Below are 12,729 nucleotides of genomic sequence, written 5' to 3' on the forward strand. Positions count from 1 at the left end.
CCTTCACAGTTCGAACAATGAGATGTTTCTGAGGTGCAGTTGTCTGATATGTGTTGAATGGATGCGCACTTTGCGCAAGTGGCACGCCCTCTGCAACTCTGCGATCCATGACCGAAACGTTGGCACTTGAAACATCGACGAGGGTTGGGAATGTATGGTCTTACACGAAGCTTACAATAGCCGGTTTCGATTGATTCTGGTAGGTCACTTGTTCCGAAGGTAATTATTACGTGTTTTGTAGGGGTAAGTTTGTTGTTGCGCCTTATTGTTATTCGTTGGACTTTGACCACGTTCTGGTCCTGCCAACCTTCGAGCAGCTCACTTTCAGAAAGCTCAGTAAGGTCATCATCAGAAACTACGCCACGGACAGTGTTCATGGACCTGTGTGGGCCCACCGAAACAGGGGTTTCCCCAAAGGCTACTAGCTTAGACAGCTTTTCATACTGGGCTTTGTCACGTACCTCTAAAAGAAGATCGCCACTTCCCATCTTTGTCACTTTATAACCTGGGCCTATTGCTTCTGTGAGAGTTTTGGAAACGAGGAAAGGTGAAATGGCTCGGACTGTCTTGTTTTCGTTTTGACTGTGGATTACATGGTACTTTGGGAATGTCGGCTTTGGTGTGTTTAGCAGGAAAGTATCATCGGTGCGCCACCTTTTTAGGGAGCGATCAGGAAGGAGGGGAAAAGCTTTTGCCATAAAAATACTATAAAGTTCGGCGGCGATGGTGGCCACCCACCACCGAGCCCAACAAGGGGACGCTACAAGGTTAACTAGTGAACACTTGGAGACGCCAGCCATGCATCGCCGCTATAACCGAATATAACTACCCAAGGTTGGGTAACTACACAGGGTTAACCCTCGCCGCCAGGAAATTCGGAAGTAAACGGAAAAGAGAAGATGACAGGACAGATAAAAAGTGAGAGATAAAGACGAAGATGTAGGAAGAGAGATAGGAAAAGGCGACTGCCGATTTCCCCTGGGTGGGTCAGCCCAGGGGTGCCGTCTACGTGAAGCCGGGGCCAAAGGGGTGTGTTGCCTCTGCCGGGGGGCCTTAAAGGTCCAATCACCCAGCGTCAGCTCAACCCCCAAGATCCCCTTTTCCCCGGACACGGCAAAGCCACGCACGGCTAGGCGTGGGAGGGAGCCGAAACTCCCCCGTTAGCTCGGGTCCGTGGTGTCGCTACACACCAAACGCCTACTTGTGCAGGCGCCCCTGCGGGGGTTTGTCCTGCAGTGCCAATTTTCACTGGGCCGAACGCAAACGACGCGCGTGGACGGCGTGGTCGGCATGCTTACGAGAACTGTAAAAACGCTAAACCACTAAGCTACACGTACTGCAGTGCACACAGTACATGATTTAGATTGACTAAGAAGTTTATCGTTGGTAGCCGTCATCCCGCTCCCATGAATTTCGATGCAGACATCATCGCACTCCCGCCAAATTCTTAGTAATCACTGCATGACCTACTGAGGCTCTTAACGCAAATGCGCAAAATCCTAAGTTTTTTCACAGTGACATACGTGAACGAATAATTTTGAACATCGAATATTTGAGGAATAATCAAGTTAGTTTGAACATTCGAAATTTCCGAATATGCAGTTATTGAATTGAATACGAATATTTTAAAGTTTCCCATATTCGTACACCCCTACTCGTTAGCGTGAATGCGCGCTGCTGAACGGTTCAGACAGCGACAGATCGGCGAGTGGCAATGACGATATCACACAAGAGTGATATCGTCAGAAACGAAAAATTGGTGAACACAAGCTTTATAAAATGCGTTGCTGGACGAGTTGGTGCACGTGTAAACATAAAAGTTGAGCAAAAAAAAAACGACGAAGCGCAGGAAAGCAAATAGACAGGATAGAGCGTGCAGCCATAGATTGTGATTTTGTCAAACCTGCCCGTTAGACGGCACACATTACAATATGGCGGCCCCCTGTAGTGAAATTTTGAAAATGTGTATATAAGGCACATATGTAGCAGAAATTGCTTGAACAACAATTGACATGGTAGTTGAATGCCATAAGCTCAGCATTTGTTAGTTGGTTTGATCGTGAATACAGGTCACTAGCTTGTTTCAACAACATTTACAAAAAAACAAAATAAAGGTCGACCTATATTGGAATAAATACGATACCATAATTCGTTGAAACAAATCTATCAAATTCACATTACAGTCAGAGTAACAGACTTGGCGCTCTAAAAAATATACCAGCCAAATTTAAACCGGCTTGAATCTTCAAAAGACACCCAATCATGCCTAAAGCACTAGTGGCAAATCGGCAAGCTTCATCAGAGAGCGGGCTGTCAGTACCGTGCCAAACTTAACTTTGCTGGGATACCGAAGACAGCCTCCTAAAGAAGCATTCCTGCTCCGTGCTCTGGCCTCCCATCAACCACTCATGCTGTGCACCAAACTGTCTGATCCATGCACATTGCAATCGCTCAAGTGATTCAGTCAGTTGTGCAAAAAGCAAGCAGTGGAATCTTCAAGCAACGAAAATATCAAGCATACAACCACCTTAACTCCACCGTCAGTTTGGGCAATGTTTTAAACTGAATGCCTTAATTCTCAGATACATGGATCTTTTCTGTATTGCACATCTGTGGCCTTTGAAAGATATTCCTTTAGTTGCAATGCATAGACACCAAAGATTCTAAGCATACCCCAAAATGAGCACCATAGGCGGGTTCCATATCTCACATATGTTTGAAAACAGCCTACCTTTTCCACTCGGTCTGGCACATAGGAGGGGTCACAGTAGACCTGCTTGCAGCGTGCCGTCTCACTCCCGGACCGCACGCCCACTACACGGCCATTTTCCAGTACAATTTCGTCTATGGGCTTGTCCAGCATGTACGTGCCCCCATAGATGGCACTCAGCCTGCAGAGAACAGCCAGGTGAGCATCAAAAGAAAGCAAGGGGTTCTAAACGAGTTAAATTTGAAATGCTTCACCAGTTGATTGCTTTGACTTTCCGTTAAGGCTGCCAATTCAAAACTGCAATAATCAGAGTCACCACAGCTGAATCGCTCGTATCACAGCTTCTAACTATAGGGTTTCATATGCCGATCAGCATACAGCCACAACCGAAAGTCTGCATTGCACAATGTGAAGTTATTGAGCAGTGAAGCATCTTAAAAAAAAAAAAGTTTTCTTGCAAAGCCAATGCACTGAATCTGAATGCCATATAAAGCAGCTACAGTCGAATCGCGATAATTCGTACTCGAAAGGGCCCGAAAATTTGTTCGAATAAAAAGAAGTTTGAATTAATAAACAACAAACAGAGGGCTTTCCATGCAGTGGAGCACGTAGATTGAGCTAACACACGAGGGGGAAGTTTCAGAAGACTTACATCTATTCACAAATCACAGGACATCCGTTATCAATTGAAGTAATCGGTGATGCGCGTCTGCACACGTTTGCGTTGCAGCAAGTCAATTTCGCACGCAGCTTGCAAAGCATTTCTACTTTGGCTTCAGCATTCTCCTGGCAAGAGAAGTTGCGCGTGGAAATGTCGAGTGCCCACACTTTCTAAAGACAACGACAACGAATGCGCAGCGAAGCGGCCGCAGCATGGCCAGCACGCGACGAGAACGGAGGAGCCTCTCCACGTGGAGAGAAGCAGATCAGCAATTGCGATAAAACCAACACTCCACAGCAGCTTTTTGTTTTTGCTATCTTCGCGTGTGTTGTTGAAAGGAGAAGGGTTACGTGGCAGGGACAAGAAAGAGAGAAGCATGGCACCAGCGCGTGATTGACTCCCCTCCCTCAAGGCCAGAGCCTTACTCCCGCAAGGGGCGAGGGCTGTAGAATATAGTGCCTTTTCCCTTTCCTTCAACCACACATTCATTCAACCCAGCGACAGCTTTCTTTTTTTTTTTCCTCTCTTTGGTGGCGTGCGGCGTTGGAAGGAGAAGGGTCTTTATGTGGCAGGGACGGAAAAGGGAGAAGCGTGAAGCGTGACACGGGCGCAGCGTGACACGGGCGCATCGCAGATCAGCATTTGAGAGACAGCAAACACTCCACTGCAGCCTTTTCTTTCCTTTTCATTTCCTTTGCACGCAGCGTTGAGGTGTCGCAGGTGGTGCCACGGGATTGGGCGGGGCTTTGACGGGACCTCTTCGTGACTTTGAATTAACCGAAAGTTCGAATTAAGAGTGTTCAAATAATGAGATTCGACTGTAACTATCTTGCATCTGATCGCGCATAACTGCAATATGCTTATGTAAGGAAATATCAGAAAGTAAAGCAGTTTTGGAGATTGATGAAGTACGTACAGCGTAAACTCGAGACGGGAATACTAAAGAAGAGACAGACAAGTGTTGATCCCCATCTTGAGTTCGCCCTGTACTTATTTCATTATGCAAAACCAACTAGCTCACAGTTTCACTCTACCAACTTCTTGAGCTGTCTCATTTCAAGCAAATCTATGATGTCTGTTCAAAGCACACACACCAGTGCTTGCCATTCCAAATTTGCACTAGCTATTCAAATGATGCAGCACCCCTTTCTTGCTCTTGAGCTATTCGATATGCGTTCATTTTCGGCCTGATGTAGTGCACACGGAATGAATAATTAGAAGCATGGGACAAACGCTGTTCTTTCATGCTTCTTCGCACTACGAAAGCCTAATGTAGTTTGCTCTCTGCCTGAGAAGCCATTGACAGCATAATACTGCACGTGCCTATTGTGCACAAAAAGTCACGACGTCACATACGACTGAGTGAGTGCCTGAGTATGAACTTTATTGAGGTCCCATGAAATAAAAAAGCTGTGCCGAAAGCCCCGCCAATCAATCCGGCGGCTCCGCCTAGGTCGGGACCGATAGACAGATTACTTCGGCGACGGCCCTCTGTACAGCCTTGAGCCGAGCGATGAGCTCAAGGCTTCGAAGAGACCCAGGAGGACTGGTCGAAAAAAGTCTGTACCCACGTTGGCAGGGCACAGCCATAGAATGTGGTCGAAATTGTCATATTCGTGACCACGGTGTCAGCATACAGTAGAGAAGTTAAAATTGATCCTGCTAAGTGCCGTTGGTGTAATTTATGTACGAGTCAGCAATGTCTGTAAGTGATTGCTTGTGCTCTGTTGAGCTTTCTGTGAGGAGGAAAAGTTCATTGTTCCAACCTATGATGAGAGGCGAGTTTGTGATATGCGGTAGAGATTCCTGCAGGCTGAATTGAAATGAGGGGACGGACCACAGACACGGAAAGTGAGTTCCCACGCCAGGTGGTGTGCCCGCCCGTTTGGGTTGCAGCCAGAAATGCCAGAAATGTTTCCTATGTGAGCCTGGAACCATGTAATGTGAGAGAATGAAAAACTTTCTTCCTTCTCATGGTCCGAGATTAACAACTATAGCTCTCTTCGAAGAGACTAGGGCCGCTGAAAAGCTTCTTATAGCTGTTCTAGAGTCAGAGTAAACGGCTAATATCTGCAAACGTGCAAATAGCAGAAAGAAACGGAGGCAGAAAATCTTGTTTGTGCATGCCAATGCAACAGGCAAGTCTATCAGTCTGGCACGCGTGTATGTAGGCAAGTCTATCTGTCTGGCACGCGTGTATGTCTACATGGTAGATTACATTTCTCCTTTAGGAAAGTTATTCAGTGGTTGACTCATACATACATTACCGCTATTATCGACATATACCATGCCTCAATCATCAGACACGTTTCTTCACTCCTGAGGGGATACAAAAGTTCGCATTCATCGAACTTCAGTCTGCACTTACACTTTTGACAATGTAAACAAAGATTAGAAGATGAGCCAACGATTAGTAATCTCTCATACCCTTATAATCTCCTATTAACAGTTAATTGGTCTGTCCTACATAGAAGCGGCTGCACCTAAGAGGAACCCTATACACGTATCTGATACGTATATGTGCTTTTGCAAGCAGGCTTTTATGCTCTGACCCCTCTTAATGAGGTTATTCGTCTCCTGGGATAGCTTGCCAATATCCTCTCTCACTACCGTACCTCCAACTTCCCCTGCACTCTGCATAATGATACTCGTCAGATTATCATTCATTGCGTCAACGCTAAGGCTGGTTTCCTCGATAAGAGCAGAGTACCTGTTCTGGAGCGAGACTTTGAATTCCTGTACTTTCCCTCTCAGTGCTGACTCATTGATTGGCTTCTCATGTATCAGTTTCTGTCGTTCCTTCTTCAAGTCCAGGCTAACTCGAGACCGTACCATTCTATGGTCACTGCATCGTACTTTGCCAAGCACTTCCACATTCTGCATGATGCCTGGGTGTGCACTCAGAATGAAGTCTATTACAGCAAAAGCTGTTGTGAGATCACTTTTCAGGTCACGCGCAGTTGCATGTTGCCTGCCGCCGCTGCTGCCAGTGTCCGTAACCACATCGCGCAAAATTTGAAAAAAAAAAAAAAAAACTTGCAATAATGACACAGTGGGGCTTGAACCCAGGTCCGCGGGGTGTGAGCCCAATATTCTACTATTGAGTTATACACTTGTCCCACGGGCGTCCGCAAACACCGTTCAACTCCCTCGCCCTTACGACAAGGAAGGTGCGGCCCGTGACACACCGTCACCCTTAGGCAAACGAAGCATTTCGCAAAAGACGTTCGACAATCTCCCTTTGCAGCGAAACGAGGTACTCTCGTCCCCAGTATATGCAGGTCAAAAAAATGTTTTGAGCACTAAATTGCCACAGTGAGAACAATGATACATTTTGGCAATATTAAACATTCTTTTGTTACAGTACTCATTCATAACATGTGTTTCTTTACATATATATACGCCCACCAGAGTGCAACTGCTCTTCACACTGATGCCTTCCACACCGTGCCTCGCTTGTCGGGCGCTGCCATATAGAAATATTTCGTCTGTGCGTGCGTTTGTTGTCGTCACCGTGCTTGTGTTTGCCCGTGGAAGGAATGACTGACAGCGTTGCATCATCGTCACATGCTTCAACGGCTGCAGGGGTAATGAGACCTGACCTAATTCAAGGGTAACTTATTGGCTAGAAAAACTAGTCATCGAGCACGGTGCAATTGTTAACATAGCGTTAGGCACAAGGTGGCCGGCATCACTATTTTTAGCCAATGCATATTCATTTGAAATAAGTTTTATTGCCATCTTTGCATCAGGCCTACTTAATGTTGTGTTTTTTTTTTAAACTACGTAACGAATATTCCACCCCCCAAAAAAAAGCAACTAGAGGTGGCATTAGGATACTTCTGCGAAAATCAACAGTGCTGGCAGAGCACCCTCGCTACAACTATTGACAACGTTGCCATTGCTGTGTGACACTGCCACAACTCCATCTCCGTCGAACTACCTAGGGGAGATTTACGTTGACGGAGTTTAACAGGCCGTGTGACAGGGGTATTACGCCTGTGCTTGTAACTTGTTGTCAAACTTGCCTTCGGCAGGCATGACCTAGCACCAATGGCACAGTGGCACCAATGGCATGACCCAGCACCAATGGGTCTGCTGAGTGCCAGCCCAGTATTCTACCACTAAGCTACTCTGGTGCTTGTGACTTGTTGTCAAACTCGCCTTTGGCAAGCTTGATGTCGGGAAAGCAATCGCGTTAATACGACTTGTAAAGCATTTTACAACCGTGAAAGAACAACCAGTCGTCACACAATACGAATAGCGTAACGAGTGGGCCGTCCAATGCTCCAACCCATTACAAAAGCTTGTTCTTGTTTCCCTATCAACTGTGGCGCACACCCACTTCAGCCATAATTCCTCATCGTCGAGAGCCACTGCATGGACAATTGGAACGAAATTCCTTGCAAGTGTTTAGTGGGTACCACGCTTCTCAGAAGAATGATGAAAAATAGCAGAGCGAATGCCAGCCTACTACCTAAAAGTTTATTATTAATGCCCTAGTGGGTATCAAGCAAGTGTGCTTACAGTAGTTATTAAATTAGTGTTTTGAAAAAGCTCTGAAAGGCCGCTCTTCTAGCTTTCGCTGCGACTGCGCTGCGCCTACCGCGCAGGCCTGGCATTTGTTTTTTTTTCGTTCTTACTTTCACCATTAGGGCTCCTTCATGTCCACTTACGGTTCCCTCGTTTGCAGTAGAAAGTATTTAAGATCTGTAAGTTATTGCCTTCTGCAAATTTTACTAATAACTCCCCTCTGGCATTTCCAGTACTATGCCGTAATCTCCTACTGCCTGGTCTCCAGCCTGCTTCTTTCCTACCTTGGCACTGAAGTCTCCCATCAGTACAGTATACTGTGTTTTTACCTTACACAGCTTATTGTCGATTCGACGTCTTCATAGAAGTTGTTTGTAATGCCAGCGGTTGCCGAAGTGGACGCAGAACAGAACGTGCATGCGTCTTCTCTCTCTCTTTGTTCCCTCTCTGCCCCTTTTCCCCCCTCCCATGATACAAGTTTCAAGCGGTCAATAAACTCGTCTTCTGCCTGGTGAAACTGACAAGTTCATGTCTCCGGCGGCGTCTCTGGCCCAACATAACAGTGGCGACGAGTATAAGCAACCCACCGAAAACGCTTATGCCGACGCTGGCCCGGCGTCCCTGGCCCTTCAGCGCTGACTATACGACAGGAGCTCTGCAACGCAGACTCAGCACGGAACCCAGTGACAACTATGGCGCATAGGCTCCAGAGTTTGACCAAGAAACAGATAAGTGGAATGCTCATCTTGTTAAAGTTGATGCGTATTTTGAGGCCATTGAAGTTACCAATGAAGCTAAAAAGAGGGCATTGTTGATCGCTGTGTTGGGTCAAAGACGATAGAAGTCCTAAGCAGAAGAGTGGCACCGCATCTGCTGAATGCTCTTAGCTACAGCGAAATAGTAGCAACGCTGAATAACTTTTATGCCTCAATGCCTAACAAGATCCCGGAGAGCTTCAAATTTTTTTGACTGTAAGCAAGAGAAAGTGGAGTCCGTCAAAGTGTTTATTGTTGAAATTAGAAAGATTGCCCAGAACTGCAATTTTTCGTTTATATTAGACCGAATGTTCAGAGACAGGATCCTATGTGGCATTCGCTCGAAAAGTTTGCAAAAACAGTTACTAGCAAAAAGCGACTTGACTCTTGAAGAAGCAGAAGCCCTTTCTTTGGCTGCGAAAAGCGCAGAAAACGGATAGTTCACAGCAGATAGATAAGCACACTAATACTTCGACAGTTCTGAATGCTAGCCAACGGTGCGCGACCATAAGAAAGGAGCAAAGGAACGCACCACAGCAATGCAAATGCTGTGGCAAGTACGGTCACAAAGCTGCTACATGCTTTCAAAAGAGCCGTCGATGCTACAGTTGCGGTAGACGAGGGCACCTGGCTCGCATGTGTACAAATACAGGCGGCACCAGAAAAATGCTAGCTCTGACTACAGGAAATGCAGAACAAAGTGATGAGAGTGACCCTAGCGCATCGCAAATCTGGTCTGTCACTGGCACTGAGCCCCTGGTTTCGCCCAAAAGGAAGTTCGTCGGATGGAATGGTGTCACCATAAAGATGGACGTGTACACAGGTTCTCCTGTCTGCATAGTTCCTAAAGGAACGTATGAGGCACATCGCAACCTTTGGCCCCAGCTGCAGAATACCCATTTAAAGCTTTCTTGTTACTTGGGCAAACTGCCAGTGTTAGACACATTGGCAATGAAGGCAAATTATATGTCGGCGGAGGTCGACTGTAACCTTACCATGTTAGATAGTGAAGGTCCCAGCCTTTGTGAATGGGACTTATCGGAGAAGCTTGCAGCAGAAGGAACGAGGGTTCTGCACGTCACTATGCCACCGAGTGTGGCAAGCCAACAGAAGCCAGCAGAAACTGGTGCCATAATGGCAGAATATGCAGACTTATTCACAGAAAGTCCTGGATCAGTAAAGGCCCACCAGCTAAGCTTTACATCAAGAACACGGCAGTCCCAAAATTTTGCAAAGCTAGAAAGGTTCCTTTTGCGCTGCTAGAGAAGGTATCTGCTGAGCTAGATAAACTAGTCGAATCTAACATAATATTGCGGGTACCATTTGCAGAATGGGCCACACCAACACTACCGGTATTGAAGAGAAACGGCACTGTGCGCATTTGTAGAGATTTTAAGGTAACATTAAACCTTGTGTGTGAAATGGAGCGATACCCTTTGCCAGTCATTGATGACATTTTCGCGGTTTCGCGAGGCGGAGAAAAATTCAGCATCTTGGATCTACGAGACGCTTACAGCCAGACTGCATTGGACGAGGATTCGCGGGAGCTGGCTGTCATAAACACACAAAGGGTTGTTTTGCTACAACCGGTTGCCCTTCGGAATTGCCCCTGGAATTGCTTCAGCACCGGCAATATTCCAGAGAACGATAGAGTCCATACTACAAGGAATACCCAGGGTGCAAGCATACTTGCACGATGTTTTGATTGCGGAGACTGCTGACAAGCCCTACGTAAAGCTTCCGACAGGTTTTGGAATGATTCAGAGAATACGGCATTAAACTTCGCGCCGACAAGTGCCGGATAAACGAGGCCTTGGTGGTTTATCTAGGTCACCAAATCGACGCCACAGGGTTGCACGAAAAAGAAAAGTTCTCGCAATCCGATTGCTCCAAATTGCTCTCGCCACGTACTTCAATCACAATGCCCTAATCCTTGCACTGTTCCGCAGTGTCGGCATCATTATCGGCCGTAATTGAACCATTGCAACATATGTCCCACCCGCTATCCCATGTCCGAGTCGACGACGCACTGCCACAAATCGCCGCTGCAGTGGTCCTGTTCGGAAGCTTCAGGCTCGGCATCAGGCCCGAAGTTGGCCTCGCGAAAACAGTTTCGCGCGCATGTATCCCTAACCGCCGCCCACAAAATATTCATCATCTTCACAGCAGAATACCGAGATGCCCAAAGCGGCAAGTTGGCTGCCAGGTGGTCAACAGCTATGAGCAAGCGCTCCACAACGCGGCACCTAACGCGCGGATTACGCTCAAGCCAAGCGGTCACACTTTAGATGTTTTGTTGAGCAGCAGGAAAAAAAAAAGCGTGCTAGTCTTCCCGTCGGCCATCATGACCACACAGGCACACCAAGAGCGAGCAAGACGCGCACACGTGACACACATGCCAGAATGCGTGGAACAGCTCTGGGCCCGTTTCCAGTCAGAAAACGAAACTAACTCGAGCCAGAGTGGCGGGCGTTGTGGAGCGGTGGAGACGGGTGAAGGGGTTGTGATCAAGAGAGCAGAGCAGACTTGCGAGAGAAGGGCAAGGAGTTGCGATAAAGAGAGGGGAGGATGCCGCGGGAGGGCGACCTTGAAAACCAAAACACACGGGAAGGAGGCAGGTTGGGTAGCTTGCTTGAAAGGTCCGCGAAACTCGTACGTAGAAAAACTTGGAAGGAGTGCATGGCCGCCTGAATCGGTGCGCGAGACGGTGTTCAAAGAATCTGCGGCCGTGGTCAAAAAATCGTTTTGTTGCGCCGGCGGGTTTGCGTGGTCTCACGAACTTGCGATTCGTTCTGCGCAAATTAGCGGCCGTTTTCGCACTTCCGCACGTGTGCGAAGGCACGCTGAGTTGAGTGCGAAGTGAGCGAGAACAAGCCCTGAACACAAAACAAGTCGCAAATTATCAGAGTCGGTGGGGTAGTGTACGCGCGTGCACTAGAAGACGCAGAAAATTGGATACAGTCGGTGGCCGACGATGTTGGCAAATCGTCTAGTCACTCCAGGCCGGCGACGTCAACGACAGTACCACCGATCAAAAACGGGATAGATTGCCAACCAGTCTTCGAAAGATCGGTGGCAGTGTGAAAACACAGGCCTCGTCTGGCGATGCAGAATGCTCAGAGTAGTGAGGGGACAAAGGACGGAGGGGTGCATAACAAAAGCAGTCGGGGAGAGCAACAACTAGAGGGTCGCAGAAGCAGGGTCGGGCTTAAGGGGGGTCACGGGTTGTGGAGACCAAAAAATTGCAAAAAAACTCGTCTTTTTTTTTATTGCATTTTTGAAATCTACAGCTACTAGTGCACTTATATTGTGAATTTCATGCCTATAATATCAGTTTAGCCGCTAGGACCCTTTATATGGCGCTTTCTAGCTAAATCTGAGCCGAAATCGACGTTGAAATCGCACATTTTCCGTGAAGCGCCCCTGCCCTTTCATGTGTGCCAGCGCTTGGTCTCATTTGAGAGAGCTGTCTTTCGCCTGCAAATTCCCGCCAAAATGGGTCCAATTCAACCATTGGCAGCTTGTAAAATGAGCGGCAAAAAGATGTATCAGAGTGCCTTCCTATTCGCTACTTCGCGCACGTGACTTGAGCTTGCCTCCCTATTGGTGGAGGCTCCTGGCTTCGTCTGCTCCGGGTATTGAGGCGCGAGTCTATGCGCGCCATTTTGCCTCAGTGTCAGCAGAGAAGTTTCACGATGTCAAATCCTGAGCGCTAATTCAACACGCGGCACAAGTTTGGTGCGAAAAAGGTGCGAAGGCCAAGGAGGAGCCCATTCCCAAACATCGTCGAAAGCTGCCTCCGCATGTCTGCCAAGCCTTACTTCCCATTTATGAGGCTTGTCAGACAGAAAGCTGTTGCAACGATGCCAGCGAGGAAAAACCCAAAATCACAACGAATGCCTGCATACAATGATCTGGGCACTGGCACCAAAGGAGCGACATGCTTCGCTATTTACGGTGGAGGCAGCTGTGGCAGAAGCTGTGCTTAAGTTCAATGCAGGCAATAAAAAGGCATCAGAGGCCATTATGAAAAAGCTGAGACCCCAGCTGGCAAAGCCGCAGCCGCATGG

General features: G+C 47.5%; 1 protein-coding gene across 2 annotated transcripts in view; it reads right to left on the bottom strand.

Moving 5' to 3' along the window:
* Positions 1–12,729, bottom strand: part of Gdi (GDP dissociation inhibitor) — a 181,765-nt gene that overhangs the window by 62,836 nt on the left and 106,200 nt on the right. For both annotated transcript variants that reach the window (XM_075882729.1, XM_037414894.2), the window contains exon 4: positions 2,732–2,891. In XM_075882729.1, coding sequence (XP_075738844.1) covers positions 2,732–2,891 — 160 coding nt within the window. The remainder of the gene's footprint in view (positions 1–2,731; positions 2,892–12,729) is intronic.

Source organism: Rhipicephalus microplus, unplaced genomic scaffold (genome assembly GCF_043290135.1).
Source record: "Rhipicephalus microplus isolate Deutch F79 unplaced genomic scaffold, USDA_Rmic scaffold_13, whole genome shotgun sequence".
Classification (NCBI taxonomy): domain Eukaryota; kingdom Metazoa; phylum Arthropoda; class Arachnida; order Ixodida; family Ixodidae; genus Rhipicephalus; species Rhipicephalus microplus.